Source organism: Tympanuchus pallidicinctus, unplaced genomic scaffold (assembly GCF_026119805.1).
Source record: "Tympanuchus pallidicinctus isolate F22 unplaced genomic scaffold, pur_lepc_1.0 scaffold17, whole genome shotgun sequence".
NCBI lineage: Eukaryota > Metazoa > Chordata > Aves > Galliformes > Phasianidae > Tympanuchus > Tympanuchus pallidicinctus.
This window is the reverse complement of record NW_026294690.1, coordinates 19,040,004-19,059,091: the sequence shown is the minus strand read 5'-3', so window position 1 is coordinate 19,059,091 and position 19,088 is coordinate 19,040,004. Positions and strand designations below refer to the sequence as shown.

Sequence of the window (19,088 nt, the reverse complement as noted above, 5' to 3'; positions counted from 1 at the left end):
TGTGGGTTTGGTGGTGCGCACAGCGCCGGCCCTTTTGGTCTGTCGATGTCAGAATGCACCACGCTGTGATAGAGCTGCTTTCTGGCTTGGGAGCAGCTTGTGGAAATGTAACTTATTACGCTTCTTAAAAATGAAATATGTATGTTTTCTGTGTAAATATTTTAAAACAAAGTTTTGCAATAGGAAGTACAAACTGAATCTGGAATAGTGTGAAACTCAAACTCATGGTGAAAACTGAAGAATCCTTGAATGTGTGAATATGTGCAAGTTTCCAACAGCAGCCTCTCTTGAGAATAAGCATACTCTCAAATATGGATGGAACAAGATAAATCAAAAAACAAAACAAGCCAAAAAAGAACTTGAGGAGGGGATGTTCTGTGTGCCTGCAGGGGATGGAGCTGGCGTCCTGGGAGCAGTGCTGCAGTGCTGCTGTGCAGTGGCCCTGCGTGCTGGCACCACACAGCCATCCCTGCACCGAGCTGCCGTTCCTCGCCTTGGTCTCCCAGAGCACTCATCTCTGATGGCTGTGTCCCTGAATTCAGTGGGCAGCTCGTGCCTTTTGCTGAAGATGAACCAGGTGTCATTCAATCCATAGGCCAGTGAACGTGGCCATTTTCCTAGGAAGTGGAGGTTTTGCCTGTTAGGTGCACTTAGCCTCACTAATCCCCAAGTCTTCTCAATCTCTCTATAACCTCCTGTGATTATTTTTTCCCGTTTCAACTGCAAGAACAGCAATTTCTGCTGTTACATTACTAAATCCTATTTATTCCATATTAGTAAATCCCATTTAATCTGTTTACTTGGTCTCTCTGGTGAGCAGGGGTTTGTATTTGATTCGCACAGAACTCTGCTCACAGGGAGTTGCTGTTTTGTGCTGCCTCTCAGCCGTGCGATGCGGGGTGGGCAGCTGGGCAGGGCCAGGGTGGGAGGCAGCAGGCTGTGCAGGTGCCTGTGCCTTGGTGCTGCCAAGGGTGCTGGGGCACGGCTCCGTTACCTGTAGGACAGGTGCTCGTGCTGCGAGGTGCCTGCAGGTGACAGTAGCTTCTGCTGCTTTGCGGTGCTCAGGCACTGGCAGGGTCAGCTCTGCAGTGCGTGCTGCCGTGCTGCTCTGCAGGAACGCTGTCACTGGGGAGGCAGTGCAGGCAGAGGGCAGGCAGGGGTTGTGTTAGCTCCTTGTCTGGAGGCTCTCCGTGCATCGCAGTTGGACAGTGGAAATGCTCTGTTTCAGATGTGTCGTTTTGAAAACTTCAGTTCACTTTATTTGCCATTTATACTAAGTGTAATACATAGAAAAGGGAAAGGGAAGAGACAAGAAGAGAAGCATGTCCCCACACTCTGGGGACAAACAGTGGGTATTAATGAAAACTGGGAGACTGTTGTCGCAAACCCCTTGCCCTCCCATGAGTACTGAGCAGTGGGTGCGGGCGTGCAGAATGTCAGCACTGAAGGCTGTGCTCCGGACCATGCCAAATTCCAGCTGGTGTGTGCTGTGCAAGAAGGGCTGACAGCATTCCCTGGAAAACTGCGTGCCTTCCTGCCTTGTCCCATTCACCCTTCTGCTTTTGTTTTTTATTCCCCTAGGAAAGATCAGCACCTCCTCTCCCCAGTGAACTGCTGGTACCTGGTGCTGACGCAGACCCGTCGGGAGAGCAGGGATCACGCCACCCTGAACGACATCTTCACAAACAATGTCATCGTGCGGCTGTCGCAGATCAGCGAGGATGTCATCAGGCTCTTCAAGAAGGTAGCGCTGCTGTGCGGGGAGCTCTGTGCTGTGGGGATCTGTCCTTAGGTTTTAGTTTGGAAATATATGTATGCATTGCGGACTTCTACACAAACGGGAGGCTTTTTTGAGGATGGAGGATGAATCTACTTATTGGGCATTTGATTTTTTGAGACTGTACTTAGCCATATTTCTGGCTTAGCACTACAGAACCCCGTGTAAAGTCCTAGTGTAAAGGCAAGCTTGAGACCAGTTGGAGAACACCGTGGGTTTGTCGCCCTGGACCAGCACGGCAGCAGGCTTTAGCAGGCAGAGAAGAAAAGTTGCGCCCAGAGCTACAGCAGCAGTGTTGGTGTCCGGGTACAGGCTGTTATCTCTGCCCCATGGTTCTTTGGGTAGGTGTAGGAAAGCACTGGTAAAAGCTAGAGGAAGCAGTGAGACTTTAAATACGTGTCTCAACTCAGTGAGAAAACCAGAGAGGAGCTGGAACTCTTGAACATCAAAATGTAACACCAGAGTAAAGCAGCCAAATAAAATTCTGAGGCAGTTTGCTAAAGACATAAAGCTAATAAAAACTTCTCTAAAATCAGAAGAAAGAAAAGGGACACAGGATGTGAAGGAGAATAGATGTTTGAAGTACAAAAAGAGCAGGAGGTAACAGCCAAAGGCTGCCTGGCTTCGTCTGGGTGCCTGGAATGGAAATGTGTGGAGATCTGCTTGGGGGCAGGGAAGCAGCACCAGCTGCAGGAACCTCTCCCAGCCGAACCTCCAGTGGATGTTTTAGAGCAAACCGACACAAGGGCCTGTTGCTTAGAATTCTTTCCAGATACTCTTTGTTCAAGAGTTTTAAAGAAATGAGATATAAAGCTCTGAAGTGACAAGCAGTGACGTGTGACCTAATGCTGAAACTGGCGTCAGTGCTGGAGAAACGAAGGGTGGAAAATGTGATGACTTCTTTTTTTGTTTAAAGACTCCTGGAGGGCTTCAGAGAGCAGAATAGCAATCTGACTTTAAAAACAGACTGGTTGGTTGAAACTTCAGTAAAGGGCAAGATTACAGATGTACAGCCAAGTACAACCAGGGGGAGCGAGTGTGGCTTTCTGAAGAGGAAAGTCATGCCTTGGAAGCCCGGTGGAAGTGTTTTTGGGGGTCAGTGATCACGAGAGCAGGTTGGCGTGGTACCTTCAGTGTCTTACAGCCTTTAGAAAAGGCTCTCGCTGAAGTTCTTGAAGAAGAGTTGTTGAGGAATAAGGAAAGAGCGTTTGTGTTCTGCATGCGTGGCTGATTGAAGACAGAACCAGAGAAAGAGGAATTTTAGTGGAGTTTGTAATCATTTGGAAAAAGGACAAGCAGCAGGCTGACAAAGTCTGCTGAAAGGAGAAGGTGACAAGGAAAGACTTTTTATGTTGTTATTACTACGTGTATTTTGTGACATTTGCGCCATTCTGGGTGATGTTACTTTTGGAAGCTGTGTGGGTAACCTGAGTCCTCAGGCGGTCAGAAGGGCTTGTGAAGGAGTTGTCTCCATCTCTGCTGCTGGCAGTGGGGCTCGGCCTGGGCTCTGGGCTGTGGCCTGCAGTTCCTGGGGCTCCCGCGCTGCCCGGCCCTGCGCTGGCCGTCGCTCCGACACTCTTGATGCTGCAACTTGTTTTCAGTGGGTGGGTGGAGAATTGCAGCTCAAGGAGCAGGGCAGGGGCTGTGGGATGACTCCAACTGGAGCAGCATTCTGAAGTCTGGTTATCTTGAAATTTTAGCCCAGCTGGAGAGTAAATGAAACGTGATGCTTTTATGACTAGTTTCCTCCTCCTTATGGATCTGACCTAGGAATTAGGCCGCAAGGGCAGGTTTGGAGTTGTTCTGATGAGAGATGTCATCCCTTTTCCAGTCCTGGTTAATTCTAAGCTGTCACAATCTCCCTCCCATTTTCATTTTGAGCCATGTGGGGTCTGTCCTGCCTTCAGCAGGCTGCGGTGGCGTGCATCACTGCAAACCACAGGACAAATCCAGCCGCCGCTCACGTGAGGGTATGGATGTTGGAAGCATTTTTCTTGTAGTAATTCAGTCTTCAGCCAGGTGAAGATGAAGTATTTCATCCTTTTGATGGAATTATTTCTTAGTGTTTTTTTTTTCTCCATCTCCTTACACTGTATGGAAATTCTTGCTCCTTACTTTTTCCTCCCCCGTCTTTTGCTCAGAGAGGTGAAGTAGCAGCAGCTCTGTCTGCAGCCTGCCAAAGCCAGTGCCTGCTTTTAATCAGAGGGAAGCTTTGCAATTGAGTCCCGGGGATCTGTGATTTCACTTGCATTTGTCCCTGGAGGCTTAAATTGTAGCAGGGATGTCCTTGGGAGTAGTGATCAGCTCAATCACCAAAAGGGTGTTTGATGTCATCGTTTGTCCTTAATGGGGTTAGGGAGGTTGACTTTTTGGGTATCATACAATGGCTTAGGTAGGAAAGGACCTTAAAGATCCTCTCATTCCAACCCCCCTGCAAGGTTGCTTTCTTAACCTATTACATACTGTGCTCGAAGTGGAATATGGGGCTGCGTTCTGTAGCAGTGCTTGGTGGAGAAGCACGTCTGTGGGAGTAAGAGCATCCTGATAAAAGGCTTGTTAGACATCAGGTCCAGCCTTGCAGCTGGTGCTAGATTGCTCAGAGCAGGTGTCCTTCAGTATTTCATCTGATCTGGTTTTGAGTATGAGTAAAGATCATGGGACACTGCTGGTGACACTGCCATGTGGGTGCAGGACGAGCAAGCCAGCTCCAAAGGGTTAAAGGCAGCCACAGATGTGGTTCAGCTGCTTGGTTTTGCTGCAGATTGCTCTTTGATGGTAAATTAAGGTAACATTATTTTCCAGAGATGTCACTTTTAATTCCTCCCATCTAGAATTTATTAATGGATTGTGACATGCTGCGGTTACACAGAAGAACTGGAAGGTTTTGTTTTGTGCTTTCATTATGTAAATGTAAACAATTGCTGCGAAGCAGCAGCTACATAATATCTGGGGTATGAGGATGTGCATAATCGAGAAGCAATTGATCACTGCCATGGTAATTTGCCAATGGAGGTGCTGAGCTGATCTGCCCAGACTGCTCTGTGCCTCGCTCAGCTCCACTCTCCCACGCTGTACCCCAGGTGCCCCGCAGCCCTTCCAGCAGCTGCCAGGGCTGCTGTGTCCCTTCCATGTTTTCCACAGCTGGATTGCTTCCTCTTGGCTCTGTAAGTGATGACTTCTTTACTTTGAAAGTAAGGAGGAAGCCTTGCAGGGAAAAATGCAACCCCTCCTCTCATTGTCCGCTGCTTTTTAATATCGCAGAGCGCTGTGAAGTAGGGGAAGAAGAGCCTGCAGCCCTGGGGGAGCTGGAACTTGGTGAGGGCTGGCTTTCAGGACAATGCTGGTGGCATTCAGGGTTTTGATGAGGTTTGGTGGGATGGAACATGAGGCATGTTGTGCAGCTGGGATTTGAAACTCCTCCTCCCGGAGAACCTTCGTAGAGCTGCAGCATGTATAAAGGCATTGCTGGAAACAGAGCAGAGAACATTGATGCAGGGACACAACGCTGAGGCAGCACTGCTGGTCTGAACTGTGCTGCAGTGCTCCCAGGCCGGGCTGCTGTTATGCACTGTGGCAGTGTGCTCGTGTCCCACAGGGTCCAGCCGGAGGTGTAATGAAGCGGTGTCTGTCTGGAAGGAAGCTCCTTTCTGTTTCTTGAAACAAGAGCTCTTGTTGCTGGCATTGTGTTGCTTCTTCCTGCTACTTTGTCTTCAGCACGGGAACTGTGGCAAACCTGCAAAGACAAAGTTACTGCTGTTCCACTGAGAACTCCTTTGGTTGAAGTGACTGGCGTAAAGCAGCAGCTAAATTGGGGAATGGTGCCTGACAGTTCAGCCACTGCATGGCATTTTGGCTTTGTTTGCAATACATAAACACCAGTTTTCTATTACAGAAAGGGCAGACAGCAGGACTTGGACAGGAGAGGTGAATCTGTCAGCTCTCACCTGCCCATGTCCGGGAGAGGCTCTGATGCTATTGGGCCAAGTGCTGCTCACCCTGGTCCCCATCAGTTGGCTGCAAGGCTCTTGGGTACTGTCTGCACAGAAGTAGGTCTGTAAACACAGTGCACACCTGTGGTCCATCCACGGCAATGAGACTCATGTGAACAGGAACCAAGCCATTTCTTTGTGCTCTATTTAAATGTCTAAAATTAGCTTTGAAAATGATGGCTTTGTGGGCTCCCCCTGGGCTGCACAAGAAAGCAAGGACAGTGGCTACAGCTGGGCCATTGGATGTGGGAAGAGCTCGCTTTGGGACCCAGGCTCTGGTTCCTGCAGAGGAGGGGCAGCTGGAAGTGCTGGGTGCCCCTGCCCTCATCTTCTGCACGCTTGGGACTTGGGGTCCAACAGGCCCCTGTGCAGATCCCTGCTGAAGCAGCTCACGTCCTGGATGCTCCCTGTGATGTGGTGGTGCCCACTGCTGCTGGCTCTGGTGCTTGCTCCGAATGAGAGTCCCAAGACCAGGCAGTTGAGGGTGGGGGCAGAGGGGCTGGGGCTTCTCAGCAGCTGTGCAGGCACTCAGCACCTCCTGCTCACTGCCCTCTGCTTGCTGCTGCAGTTTGAGCAGGAGCTGCGTGTCAGAGCTGGCTGTGGAGGGCCTGAATTCCAGTACTGTGGTGCTGGTTCCCAGGTAGCTGCAGTGACCTGTGACACTGTGCGCCCTTATCCTGTACTTTCCTTGCTTCACTCTTTGCATTAAATTCTAATTATTGATAATCTGACGTTAAACTTGTAATGTATATAGGTTTTCCAGTTGGCTTTCATGAGAACTCTGTGTCTTCACTCAGCCAATGGGATGGTTTTGCCTTATATGCAAGATGCATAGAATTATTTGAGGAATCTGAAATAAACTGGTTTTTTTTCTTTCTTAACTTGCCGTCTTTGTTTTGTGTTTTGAAGGGGAATCTGCACTTAGTTTAAACATATCTTCAAGTTATAATTAATGTTTCCTAGCCAAGAAGATTCCACGGAGAGATTTGTGGTATAATTACAGGGGAGGCAGAGAGCAGCAGCCGTGCAGCTGCACAGCACCCACTGCTGGGTTTGGGTGCAGCCCCCCGGGTGCTGCTCTGCTCCGTGCTGGGGGAGCGCAGCACCGCAGGAGTAGATGGGCTCAGTGGAAGGGGGTGGAGAGAAAGAGGCCGTGGGCTTTAAAGCTCACAGTGCGCTTTATCCTGAGCTTGCTGAACTTTGACTGTTGTGGTTGTGAAATTGGAAACTTTATTATGTAACTGTGGTGCAGTCATTTCACAATGCTGTGGCCAGCTCAGGTCAGAGCAGTGACAGTGAGCGCTGAGGGCAGAGCAGGGATGCTGGCTTATGGCTGCTGTGACAGCAAAACGTGAAGTGTTTGGGCTGAGAGTCCTAATAATTCTTATTCTGAAGCACAGAGTTGGCCATCTGGCAGCGGGTGCCTGTAATAAACCTGTCAAATCAAAGTAGAGTGGCAGGTGATGCTACAGCTGAGGAGTGCAAACAGAGGCAGTTAGGGTACCCACAGGTGTTTGCTTTTGTTATACAGGGCAGTTAGCGTGGTGCTGACATGGCTGTGGGAGGAGTGCAGCACTCAGCCACATTCAGTTATGGGGTTTTGTCGAGAAATAGGCAGTCTTGCTGTGATGCACTGCTCTGGTGAGGCAGCCCTGCTTCCCTGCTGGCTGCAGCCTGTGTGTGGAGCAGGGCACGTGGTGCTCCAGGGGGCTGCCGGAATTCCAGCTCCATCCTGGGCTACTGCACGATGATAACGGAATGGTGTGTGCTGATCTGCATTATTGTCTTGGAAGCTGGGGCTGGGTGGTGCATGGACCAGCACAGACCTCAAATAAAAGTGCAGCAGTTCCCAGACAGCACGAGGATTTGCTGTACTGTGTGTGTTCGTGTTTATACGTTCTGTTTTGTTAAGGATTTGTGGCAAATTAAAGCAGCGTTTTGATTTCCCTTATTTCTAAATGTCGCTGTCATGGGCAGACTGGAAGAGGAGGCCATCTGTATTTTGGTTTTAATGTTTAGAGATGGAAAAAATGGAGCCCAGCTGTGGGCTGGCAGCCCCATTGATGCTGCCTTTGCAGCTTCTGGAGCAGGAAGGACATTAGACAGGGTTTGTGCAGTGTTGTAAATAAGGCCCCTGAGGCATTTCTCATGCTGTGAAGCCATTTCATTTTTAAAAATAATATCTGTACTTAAAATGTGCCGTTGTTTTTTAACTCTGCTGCAGAGCAAAGAGTGGAAAAGCCTTGTGACAGGCAGAGGAGTGGTGCGGGCAGATCTCTGGGGGCACAAGGCATGAAGAAAGGCATTTCCAAACCCAGCTGTGCTGCTAAGGTCCACCCACTGCACTGAGAAATGAAAGAAGGAAAGGAAAACCCTGCAGGCATGATAGCAATGTGAAAAATGCAGCTAGATATCAGCGGCCTAAATACGTTGCTATGTTTTGTTCTCTGTGGAATGGGTGTGAACGCATTTCCAGGAGATGAGCAGCACTCTCTTGGACACGGGAGCTGGGAGGCCTGGAACAGATGCTTCGTGCCTCACTGCACTTGGGTTCGCCACGCAGTTTACAAAGGCAGAGGAAAACAATTCCTGCTTCCTGGCCAGCTTCCCTGTTTGTGGGCTGTGTACTTCTGCAGAGGCAGTGCTCCTCCACTGCTCCTTACTGCTTAAGTTTGCTACTATGAGGATGGTGAGGTGCTGGAACAGCTGCCCAGAGAGGCTGTGGATGCCCCGTCCATCCCTGGAGGTGTTCAAGCCAGACTGGATGGGGCCCTGGGCAGCCTGGGCCGGTGTTAAATGTGGAGGTTGGTGGCCCTGCCTGTGGCAGGGGGTTGGAGATTCACGATCCTTGAGGTTCCTTCCAACCCAAAGCATTCTATGATTGCTTCAGGCCACTGTGTGCCTCGGCTTGATGAGTCGGGGAAGGCTGTCAGCTCAGCTCACCTCCCTGGGGCTGGGCTCTCCTGTGAGCCCCGTTTTCTCGCTCTGTCTCATGACACCATTGGGTGCCGAGGCCCCAGATCCCACCACGCACACACTGGTGGCTCGCTGCTGCCAGCCCTGCTGACTGCTGGCCCTGCAGGGCTCTGGTGCCGTGGTGGTGGGCCTGGGAAATGTGCTGGCAGGAGAGGATTGAAAGAGGTGTGTGTGGAATATTTTAAAGTCCTGTGATTTTACTCTCCCTCCAAAATGTATTTTGCTTTCAGAAATGCACATTGTGAGCATGACAGTGTCAATTCTTATTCTTTTTGTCTTCCAGAGTAAGGAAATTGGCTTACAGATGCATGAAGAACTCCTGAAAGTCACCAACGAGCTGTACACGGTAAGCGTGGACTCCTGGCTCTCACGCTGTGTGCAGTGCAGGAGCACAGCAGTGTGACTGTCAGAGCAAACTGTCTGTCAGGCTCTGCAGGCACCTCGGGGGGCTCTCGCCCTGTGCCTTGCTGCACTCCAGCCTTGTGTTCAGTTCATTAGGAATGTTTCACCCATTGCTTCGATGAAGTGGAGGGGAATTTCCATTTGTCAGGTGGTGAAGAGCTTCTGTGTCTTCATCAGGCAGTGGATGGCGCCGTCCACATGTTTGTGGATGAGATGTTCTGGGTGTGTTGCAGTGTGGCTTTGGTGCCTGCAAGGCCCTTGCCTGCTGTGCCCTGTGCACAGTGCTGCCTCCGAATCTTTCTTGACATTCTGTGGGTTGGTGCTTTTGGCCAGGCGCTGATGGCTCCCAGGCTGTGCTCGGAGCTGGCAGAGCTGATCTGTGGCTGGAACTTGACCTGCTGATGTTGTGCTGGCTGGAGGGTTCTGGCTGAGCACACCTTCACAGGGCGCTGGTCTGGGTGTGCTCTGCTCCACCTCCCTGCTCAGAGGTGCACTTTGGTTCCACTGCCCTGGCTGAAGTCAGTGCTGTTATTCTGGGCAAGTGGGTTGCCATAGTAAAAGTCTTTGTGCTGCTTCTGGCTCTTGCCCCACAGACTTCTGTTTTAATTTTGCATTTTGGGATCAGTGATGAAGTGTAACGTTTTCTCCTGGAAGAAGGAGATGATGTATTTGCTTTCTTCCTGTCTGTATGCTTCTGTTACACAAATGACACAGCAGAAGGTTTATACCTAAACTACCATTTTATTCCACTTTTTTGAAAAATAGACCTAAGCTACAGAGTGTGAGTGATACCACTTGGAATTTCTGGCACAGAACTTCTCTTTGCAGGTTTGTTTCTGCGTTGGTTGTTGAAGGACAGCTTTTGTGAGACCTGCAGCGTAGGTGGGCAGCCAGGTTGGATAAAAAGCCTGCCAGAGATCTGGGATTGCATTGTTGATTGTTGAATGTCACAAGCTGCATTAGAGACAGTGACTAATTAAGATTAATTACAGCGGCAGCAAGGCAGATGCATAGCAAGTAGAAAACTAAAAGGGCTGGATTGGCCTTGGTGCCTGTGGAGCAGTGCACTCAGAGCACAGCCCTGGGACAGCAGCATCACCTGGGGGACACCACGGCGTCTGTGAGCATCGGAAGCATTCTGGGGGTTGAACTGCAGGGAAAGGAACTGCAAGGAAAACAGCGTAATTTTGGTCCTCTTGGAGTCTGTCGCAAAACTTGTTTCCACAAGAACAGAGAGAGCACTGTGTTTACTGCTTTGCTCCCACCTGCAGAGCAGAGGTGTCTGAATGGTCAGACAGACTGGAACGGCTGGAGGAACTCTGCAGTTTCTTTGAGCTGACCTTGCTACTAAGATGGCAGACCAGTTACATCATCCTGCTGGGGGAGAGTGGGCAGAGGCATGCTTATCTCAGAATTTACAGTGGAACATGAGTGAAAAGTTGGGCCTTATCAGACAGACAGGACTGCCTTAAGTCCCTCGGTACTGACCAGCTCACCTCCAGTCCCTAATCTCCTGTCCTTGAGGTTTCAGTGTTCATGGCAGCAGGCCGTGCACCCAGGAGCTGCATCCTCGTAACCCTGGCTGCCGACAGAACCAGGTGCAGAACAAGGACCTCTGCCTCAGTGGGCACAGCTTGTTCTTGTGAGATGCCATCCATGGGCAGGCAGCACAAGGAAAGCGTTTGTTCTACCTGTGGCCAAGCCTTGTATGTAGGACACATGTGCTGGGTTGGGCTGCTTTGAAAGGCCTTGAGAGGGTAATTCTGGTCAGTGTGCAGAAACTGTGTAGTTTTTTTACAGGTTTCTGCAGTTTGCTGTCTCCAGCTTATGCCAAAGTGACTAAATACATTTCAGCCTAGGGAGCGTCTGTTCTGTGTGCATGCCATGGTGCTCACTGCAGAAACTGCAGTTTGGAATATGTGGCTCAAATATGCAGAATTTTGAAGCAGGCCATCTCAGAAAAGGGCAGGAGCCTTTGCTTGCTGTTCCTTGCAGCTGCCTGAAATAAATCCCAGGGATTCGTGCAGGCTTCCTTGCAGCAGTTGGAGGGCAATGGGCTCAGTGTTCATCTACCTGCTACCTGGAGCTGTGCTTAACCTCAGCCATTTCAGGGGAATTCTGTTGCAGCTCTGCCTGGGCTGTCCTGTCCTGCGAGTGCCTGAGTGTTCTGCCAGAGCTCTGATCTTCAGTGAGCAGCCAGCCCTCTGCCTTGTCAGGGCAATGTGAACTGAGACATCCAGATCCCGAGGGGAAATGATAAAAGGGGACAGTGTGACTAAAGACATAAAGAGAGAAGAGCAGATGTGTTCCCCTTGCCAGTTCTATTAAAATGATCACGACTGTGCCCTTTGGGCTTCTGTATCCGAAAGAAAATGCTGCAGTGGAGGCTGTGAGTTTTCCTGCAGCAGATCGGTGCTGTGTGTCCAGTCCCTGGTGGTGATGTTGGGTTTACAGTAAGAGATGTTGCTGTACTCCACCTGTCACTGACTGTGCTTATGGCAGCAGTGAGATGGGAATTCGAGGGTGATGGGAGAAAAACTCCATTTCTGCTTGAACTTGCAGCTCCTCCACCTTCAAGCTGAAATCTGTGGTTGGGATGGCAGAGCAGGGATGTGCTCTGTCACACTGTTGGTTTAGCAAGTTCAGTTGCAGGAAGAGAGGGATTGGGTCCAAAGTGGTGTCAGGCTGATCATGTCCTCCTCGCAGTCTCTTGTTGTGGATGTCCCAATCCCATCTGCCAAGCACTGGAGGACATTTCTCATCTCCCTGTAGGAAGATGAGCCATTAATGCAGTGTGTGCTGGAGGCATGGCCGTCTGCTCTTGCTGCAGTGGGGAAGCAGTGCATGGTGGTTGTAATGCCAGCACTGTGCTGTTTCAAAACAGGACTTGTTCTGGGGCTTTTTCTTCCCTTTGTGTTTCTTAATGCCATATTAGCCTCAGACAGCCTTGGCACAGTGGGGACTGAGCTTCCCACTGCCACAGCTGTTGTTCTACCCTTGCACATTGGTGCCTCCTGGCTGTGGAGCAGCTGTCTCACTCAGTCTTGTTCCCTCAGGTGATGAAGACCTACCACATGTATCATGCAGAAAGCATCAGTGCTGAGAGCAAGCTGAAGGAGGCAGAGAAGCAGGAGGAAAAACAGTTCAACAAGTCAGGGGATGTCAGCGTGAACCTTCTGCGGCACGAGGAGAGGCCACAGCGGCGGAGCTCCGTCAAGAAGATTGAGAAGATGAAGGAGAAGGTGAGCGTGGGGTGAGGAGCCAGGCTGGAGCCCAGGGCTGTCTGGGGCTGCTTGTGCAGTGGGAGCTTAGCTCTGATCCATTTCACTTCTGTGCAGCTGCTCCTGTCTCCGTGGAGGGCATTAGGAAGTGTAGCTGTACCTGCACTCGGGTGTTCTGCTGTTGACAGTGACCTGTAGCTGTCTCAGGGTACCTTGAGACAGAATAAAAATGTCTTGGATATATAAGATAAGTGCTTTTCATGTGTAGGCTGCCTGGGATTTAAGGTGCAGCCCTTGGATGGTTTGCTGGTCAAAACGTGTAACACCACTCTAGCTTCAGCTTCTCCCTGGCTGTTGGGATCTTTAAAACTGATTAATTCTTCTGTTGATTTCTGAGAATAGCAATAGCTTCTTAAGCGTGTGTGTCGGCCCAGCACTGGGGTGCTGTCATGCAGGCAGACCTCTGGGAAGGGTTGATCTTCGGTGCTAAACCTTCAGGCTAGTGATCTTCCTGAGCAAATGCCCCAAATCCAAGCACATCTGCTATTGCAGTTTTGAATTCTGGGTGCTGTTCTTAATTTTGGAGTTTGGGCCTCTGGGACAGATTCCACTTTGATACAGCTGCTTAAACCTGGAGTAAATCCAGATGCATGTCAGCATATCTGGGAGGAAAATTTGGCCCCCCAGTTGTGATTGTTGCCAAAGCTTCCATGAATGCACAGATAAAGGAAGAACAGCTGTGCTTGGGATGCTGTAGATACATCTGAGCAGAAGGCGCCTGTTGTGCGTTGGTTGATTGTAGCAGGGACGTCCAGATGTGATCCCTCCAGCCTGGCACAGATGCCTGTTTTCATACCTGATACCAAACTTCATTAATTCATGTGTCACACCTTGGCTCTTGGGCACTGTGGGGCCCTGCAGGCAAGAGGGACTGTGACAGGAACATCCTATATAGGCTCTAATGCTCCGTTTTGCTTTTTCAGAGACAAGCCAAATACTCTGAAAACAAGCTGAAGTGTACTAAAGCCAGGAATGACTACCTGCTGAACCTGGCAGCCACCAACGCAGCTGTCAGTAAATACTATATCCACGATGTCTCTGACCTCATTGATGTAAGTGCTTCCTCTGCATGCATCCTGCCTGCTTGGCACTGATGAGCGCACAGCTCAATCTCAGATGTGGTTTGGTTCCTAAATGCGCTTGTGACTACATGACAGCAATGAAGGAGAATTTGTTTGGACTTTAAAATGTACTTAGGCCTGATAATGTGCTGTAAGCTTGGATTTTTCCCCATTTTTTTTTCCCCTTGCAGTTGCATGCATGCGACTTCCTTCTCAGCTGGGGTAGGTGTGTGTGTGCAGCACTGGAGCTGTCACTATATGGTACTCAGCCTGCTGAATTTTATGGTGGTTGCATGACCACACAACAAAGTAATCAATTTATATTTATGCTATATAGAAGCTTCTGTTATTGTTGTCTGGAAAAAAGAAACAGAGTTTTGGTTTTAACTGCATGGTATGAGCCAACATGCATAGCAGTGCCTTCAGGAGTGCACAGGCAGAGGAGGCCAGATTTGAAGCCAGCACCGTGTATCTTCTGTGTGGTATCACAAGCAGGCTGTGGTCTGGGTGTCACTGTATGTTGCTTTTGGCTTAGGAATCGTGCAGAAATGGTGCTTCCTTTGCTATTAAATGGCAGCCTCATTCTCTGTGGCTCTCGCACGTAGTGTTTCCTGCAGCTGGAGCTTTTTGAAGTCCAGAGCTCGTGCTCTGTAGAATTTGTAGAATTGAGTAGAATTTGCCTTGGGGCAAACCAGGTGGTCCTCAGGTTTCCTCCTGGCCCAGCCATTGGTCTGCGTTTGAAATAGATAATCTCTCGTAAAAATTACCTGCATCCTCATTTTTGTTGTTGAAAACAGAAACCTGTTCTTTGTGCCATGTGTGTCTGCAGATTCTATCAGTTTGGATAGGTGCTGAGCACTCCTGAGCTCTGGTGGCAATAAAGCAGATGGAAGTGCTTCCCTCGCTAGGAAAGGCTCCTGCTGAGTTGTATCCAAAACATTCCTTGCAGAAAATTTGCCTCAGGGCAGCAACTCCCAGGAGCAGCTTTTGTGACAGGAATTGAAAATGTGTGTGTATCAGGGACTCCTATGAGCTGCTTTTAAATGATTCAGGAGAAGAGTTTTCCATCTCTTCCTTTAGTAGGAGTCCTCACAGTGGTACAGATTGCACTGGCAGCTCCTTCCTGCTAAGGCAGCTCAGTGAGCAGATCACTGCCCCACCTGTGAGCACCAGGTTGGCCTTCTGGCCTGGTAATCACTGAATGCATAAGTAAAAAATGTGTTGAAGAGTTTATCTCCTCCTAACCAACTGATGTGTATGTGTTCTTCCAAGCATTAATTAAAATAAGTCTGATGCAAAACCCACTGAGGATTTCAAGATTTTAAGGTATGGTGAAATATATTCTTAGTATGTCCTTATTCTCTTTATTACTGCAGATGAGTTTAGCCTGGTTAGAAAGAATACTCAGTAACTCAAACATGAAAACGGTCAAGCAATGAGGTGTGATAACTCCTTCATTTACCCAAGGCATTTTCTTCCTGTGGTCCATTCTCTCTCCTCACACACACACTTCTCTCCCTCGTTGTGTGTTTTTTGTTTTTTAAGAAAGAACACCTTATTTTTGTGGAGTTTCTGAGCCTTTGATTTCCTGGAGAGGCGATGAGTTCCAGTTCAGTTCTGGCTGCTTATATTGTTCCTTCCAACTTTATTTCCTTGTGCTGACCCTTCCACTACAGTCAGCAGATGCCTTTTCTTCCACACTCCAGGAAATCCCTTGAGGGGACTTCAACTAAAACGTTTTTGACGCTGTGCAACTAAATTCCCCTAATGACACATCTGGTCACCAATGGAAACAAAACATTGGATGCGTGTGCTGTACGTGGGTGCTGATTTTAAATCCCCAAAGGGAGAGCAGGTCATTTGAACAGACTTCTGTACAAATGTTTGCAAGAGCATGGCGCAGAAGGTTTCAGAAAGTTCCAGAGGAAGGGGATCCCATGTAATGCTTTCCATTGGTGCCCCTGCAGGCAGCAATGTTGTGCTTTCTGTCCGTATGTAATCTCTGTGAAGGAAAATGAAGAAAACAAGTGTTTTAGCTGTGATTTTAAAGTTAGCATTTTAATCTTAATAACTTAATGAGATGGTGCAATGGTGCCTTTCACTCAAGTGCTCGTGCTGCTTGCAGATACCAGGTTGGTGCAGTCAGCTGCTGTCTGGTGCCATCCTGCATGGGGTGCAGCAGAGGCTGTGAGCGGAGGACGTGAGTTTTGCCCTCATGCCCAGTGCAGCTGCTGTGCTGTGCAGGGCCGCGTGGTGTGGAGCTCCTGCACAGCATTCACACCGAGCAGAGCTGCCACACGCAGTTCCTATCTGTACGTAAATCTGAACAGTCAGAGCTCTGGAGCAGCTGATCCAGCGGCGTTTCCCCAAATCCCAGAGGGCTCTGTGCTATTAGGCACAGCCTTGATGTTTCTTGTGCCCTCAGCGGCACTGCAAAATGAGACTGCTAGAACAAAGCCTCTGCTGATCTCCCACTCCGATGAGAGATGAGGCCCCAGCTGTTCTGTGAGGGCGAGCCGTGCTCCCGGGGCCCGGCTGTGATGGCAGATGAAACACTTGGAGGGGCTGTGCCCTGCTGTGTCCAATGGCCTCGTTGGTCCTTCTGTAGGAAGGAGAAAAATAGGGAGACGCATCGGGTTAGATTTGGGCTTAAAGTGCATCATTTGCCTCTTCCCTCAAAAGAATCGTGTTTCTATTAAGGCACCTGTGTTCTTGTTTCTGTCGTTAAGTGTGTGACCAAATTAATCTCTGTGGCCTTGCATGTGGAATGGAGATAAAGCTGTTTCCATCCGCATGGAGCTCTCTGCTCAGTAGCTGTGCTATTTGAAGGCTCACGCAGCGGATGTCACCAGGTCAGGGCACGGTGTGGCAGTCAGTCAGCACCCCGACATTGCCCTGAACCGCCGCTGTGTCGGCGTGCATGGAGCTTTTGCTGCATTGGGACCAACAAACAGGTAAAGGAAGGGAACTCTTAGGGATTTTAAATTACTGTTGAAAGGTTTGGTTACTAGAAAATGCTGATAACATTGCTATTTTTAGTAAGGTCAAGTGATGCTTGGGAAGCAGTTTGGGAAAGCCACTGGTAGCTGTAGCAGCAGAGCCAGGCAGCCGCCCTGCTGTGGGACTGGAGGGAATGGAAATGTGCTTTAGGGACAGCTTTCACTGGGCAGAGAACTGAGGCCTGAGGAGGCACTGGTGCTGCTCAGCAGTGCTTTGCTTGCCCCAGGCGGCTGCAGCTGCTGGTGGTGATGCAGTGAGGAGCAGGATGTGCTGGGGCCAGAGCTAAGAACAGAATTCTGCTCTGCAGTGACCTGTGGGCAGCATGTGTGGCACGGCAGGCTGGCCCTGCGGAGGTGGCAATGGCAGCAGATGAGAATCCGGACGGACCTGCTGTGTTCTGAGCCTCATGCAGAGTGAGGGAATGAATGGGAGAAAAAGAATTTGCTTTGTGTGATCTTTTTTTCAAAGCAGGGCTGATGTGGCTGTAGGGGAGGGGAGAGCTGCGCTGGCTCGATTTTCATACAGGAGTTGGACACCTTTTGTTCTCACACCAGTGCCCTGCTTTAGTAAACTCATGTTCTGTTTCTATTTGCAGGTGGTTAATAAAAAGATTGCCATACTCCCTGTTTGTCAGCACGCCTTAAATTGTGATAATCCAATAACAGTGCTTTTTTCTAAGCTGTTCTTAGCGTGCTCTGTTAAACTACGGAACCCGGCCAGCGCTCATCTCTTTAACTTTGCCTGTCTTGGCTATAACAATACAGCAAAACTATGTGGTTTTTTCCCCAAAGTTTGCGCCTAGTGAACGATTCTTTCCTCATGCAGACACCACAGACATTGAAATTGTCTCGCTAGGTTAATGAAGCCCACTTGCAGATTGTTTTATGGCTTGGAGTATCGTGCAGTCTATAAATTCTGCTGCTTGAGGGCTGTGAGCAGCCTTTGTCTGATGAACCTTGTTAGTGCGGCACAAAAAGGCAACAGGATGTTCCCTGGGAGAGAAGAATTCCTTCTCGACACTTTCTGTGCTTTTCCCAGTAGCGTGAACGAATAGCCTCAAGGTCCCAATGTCCTTTAGAAGATTAATTTACCAATGAGTTCATCTTGGAAAAAACCCAAACCAGCACACATGCACAAAGGGCCTAAGAAGGTGTACATGGGAGAGGAGTGCAATAGGGAGATTAAGGGCCAGAGTGAAATGTGGGTCAGAAATCCTTTGGAAAGAAACCCCTTCTGGGTCTGCAGAGGTAATTACCATAGCGGGGTTTGGAAGGGGCCGCATGGAGCTGCGCTCTGCGGTGCTGCAAGAAGGAGCATTGCTTGGAGGTGATCCAGCCTCGTGCTTCAGAGTTGGTTATGGAAGTCAGAGGGCCCCGTTCTTCCCCTGCTCCATCCCTGTGCGCTCACAGCTCCGTGTTTGGCTGAGAATGAATTGGGTTTTGGGGGCTCTGCAGTGCTCCCTCAGGTACCGAACCCGATGGCCACAGCTGCTCCTTTGGGAGAGGTGGTGTTGGAGCTGCAGGGCCGTGTGGGCACAGGGGCACACAGCCTCGTCCTGCAGGGAGCACGGCATGGGTTGGCTGCAGGGGGGAGGTGCGCAGCTGGCTCTGCCCCCAGACCTGCTGTCCTCGTGTTGTTGTGGAGCGGCTGCGCAGAGGTCGGTGGCAGCTCTGGGCCGAGGCCGCAGCTGTGCCCCCACCCTCAGCAGCCCTGTGCTGCTGGCCTTGTGCAGGGGCTGCGGGGCTGCAGGCACAGCTTTGTGCTGTGCAGCCTCTGGTGTGTCCCAGTGCGCTGGGCCAGGCATTCCTGTACCTGTGCTGGGGTGCTGTTGTGGCCAGGCTTGTTTCCGTGCTGATGGCTCTGAGGGACGTGTGGTGGCTGTAGGGCTGTTGCTGTTCTGTTCTCCGTGGCCACGAGCTGAGCACTGTGTTTTCTTGGAATGCTTCTCTGAAGACCTGAAGGTAGGTCCAGGTGCGAGGTAGGTGCTGGCACCCAGCATTGGCATGGCCAAGCACAGTATTGCCTTAGTAAAGCATTGCTTCATGCTTTAAAATGAGTTAAATATCTTCTGTGTAAACAGTGAGATGAATCAGTGCTTCAGAAAGCACTTCATTTTCTGTGAGGTCTGGCACCGCTGTAGCCTTGCTGTACGAGAACTTTGTGTTCCTGCAGAGCTGCCGAACCAGAGTTCTGGGGGGAGCAGGCAGGGAGGGACCCTCAACTCACCCCGAGCTGCTGCTCCGCACCCCCGGCCTGGCAGCTGTGCTGGGCACAGGGCAGGATACGTGCGGCTGCCTCTGTGCTCTGAGCAGAGCTGTGTGACCTCCCGGGTCTCACTGTTTCTCTGGGTAGCACTGCAGTACTTCCAGCCCTTGTAGAGACTTAATGAACGTATGAAGAGCTTTGAGCTCTTCAGACGAAAGGTGCTGCAGAAGCACTAAGGGTTGTTATTTGTGCTTCTAAATTATTGTCCATCGAAGGGGGATGAGAAGGGTAAGAAAATGCCATTTGTTCTGGAGCTGGGAGCTGGAGTTTGAAGTCCTTTTTCTTTTCTTTTTTTTTTCCCTTCATGCTTGATGTGTTTCTCAGGAAGCAGTGTGAC

At 50.0% G+C, this 19,088-nt stretch overlaps 1 protein-coding gene across 5 annotated transcripts in view; it reads left to right on the top strand.

Annotated features, from left to right (window-relative positions):
• The window catches only part of SRGAP3 (SLIT-ROBO Rho GTPase activating protein 3), a 66,290-nt gene that overhangs the window by 25,716 nt on the left and 21,486 nt on the right, over positions 1-19,088 (top strand). For all 5 annotated transcript variants that reach the window (XM_052678582.1, XM_052678581.1, XM_052678583.1 and 2 more), the window contains exons 3-6: positions 1,582-1,744; positions 9,026-9,088; positions 12,201-12,386; positions 13,349-13,477. In XM_052678582.1, the coding sequence (XP_052534542.1) occupies positions 1,582-1,744; positions 9,026-9,088; positions 12,201-12,386; positions 13,349-13,477 (541 nt within the window). The remainder of the gene's footprint in view (positions 1-1,581; positions 1,745-9,025; positions 9,089-12,200; positions 12,387-13,348; positions 13,478-19,088) is intronic.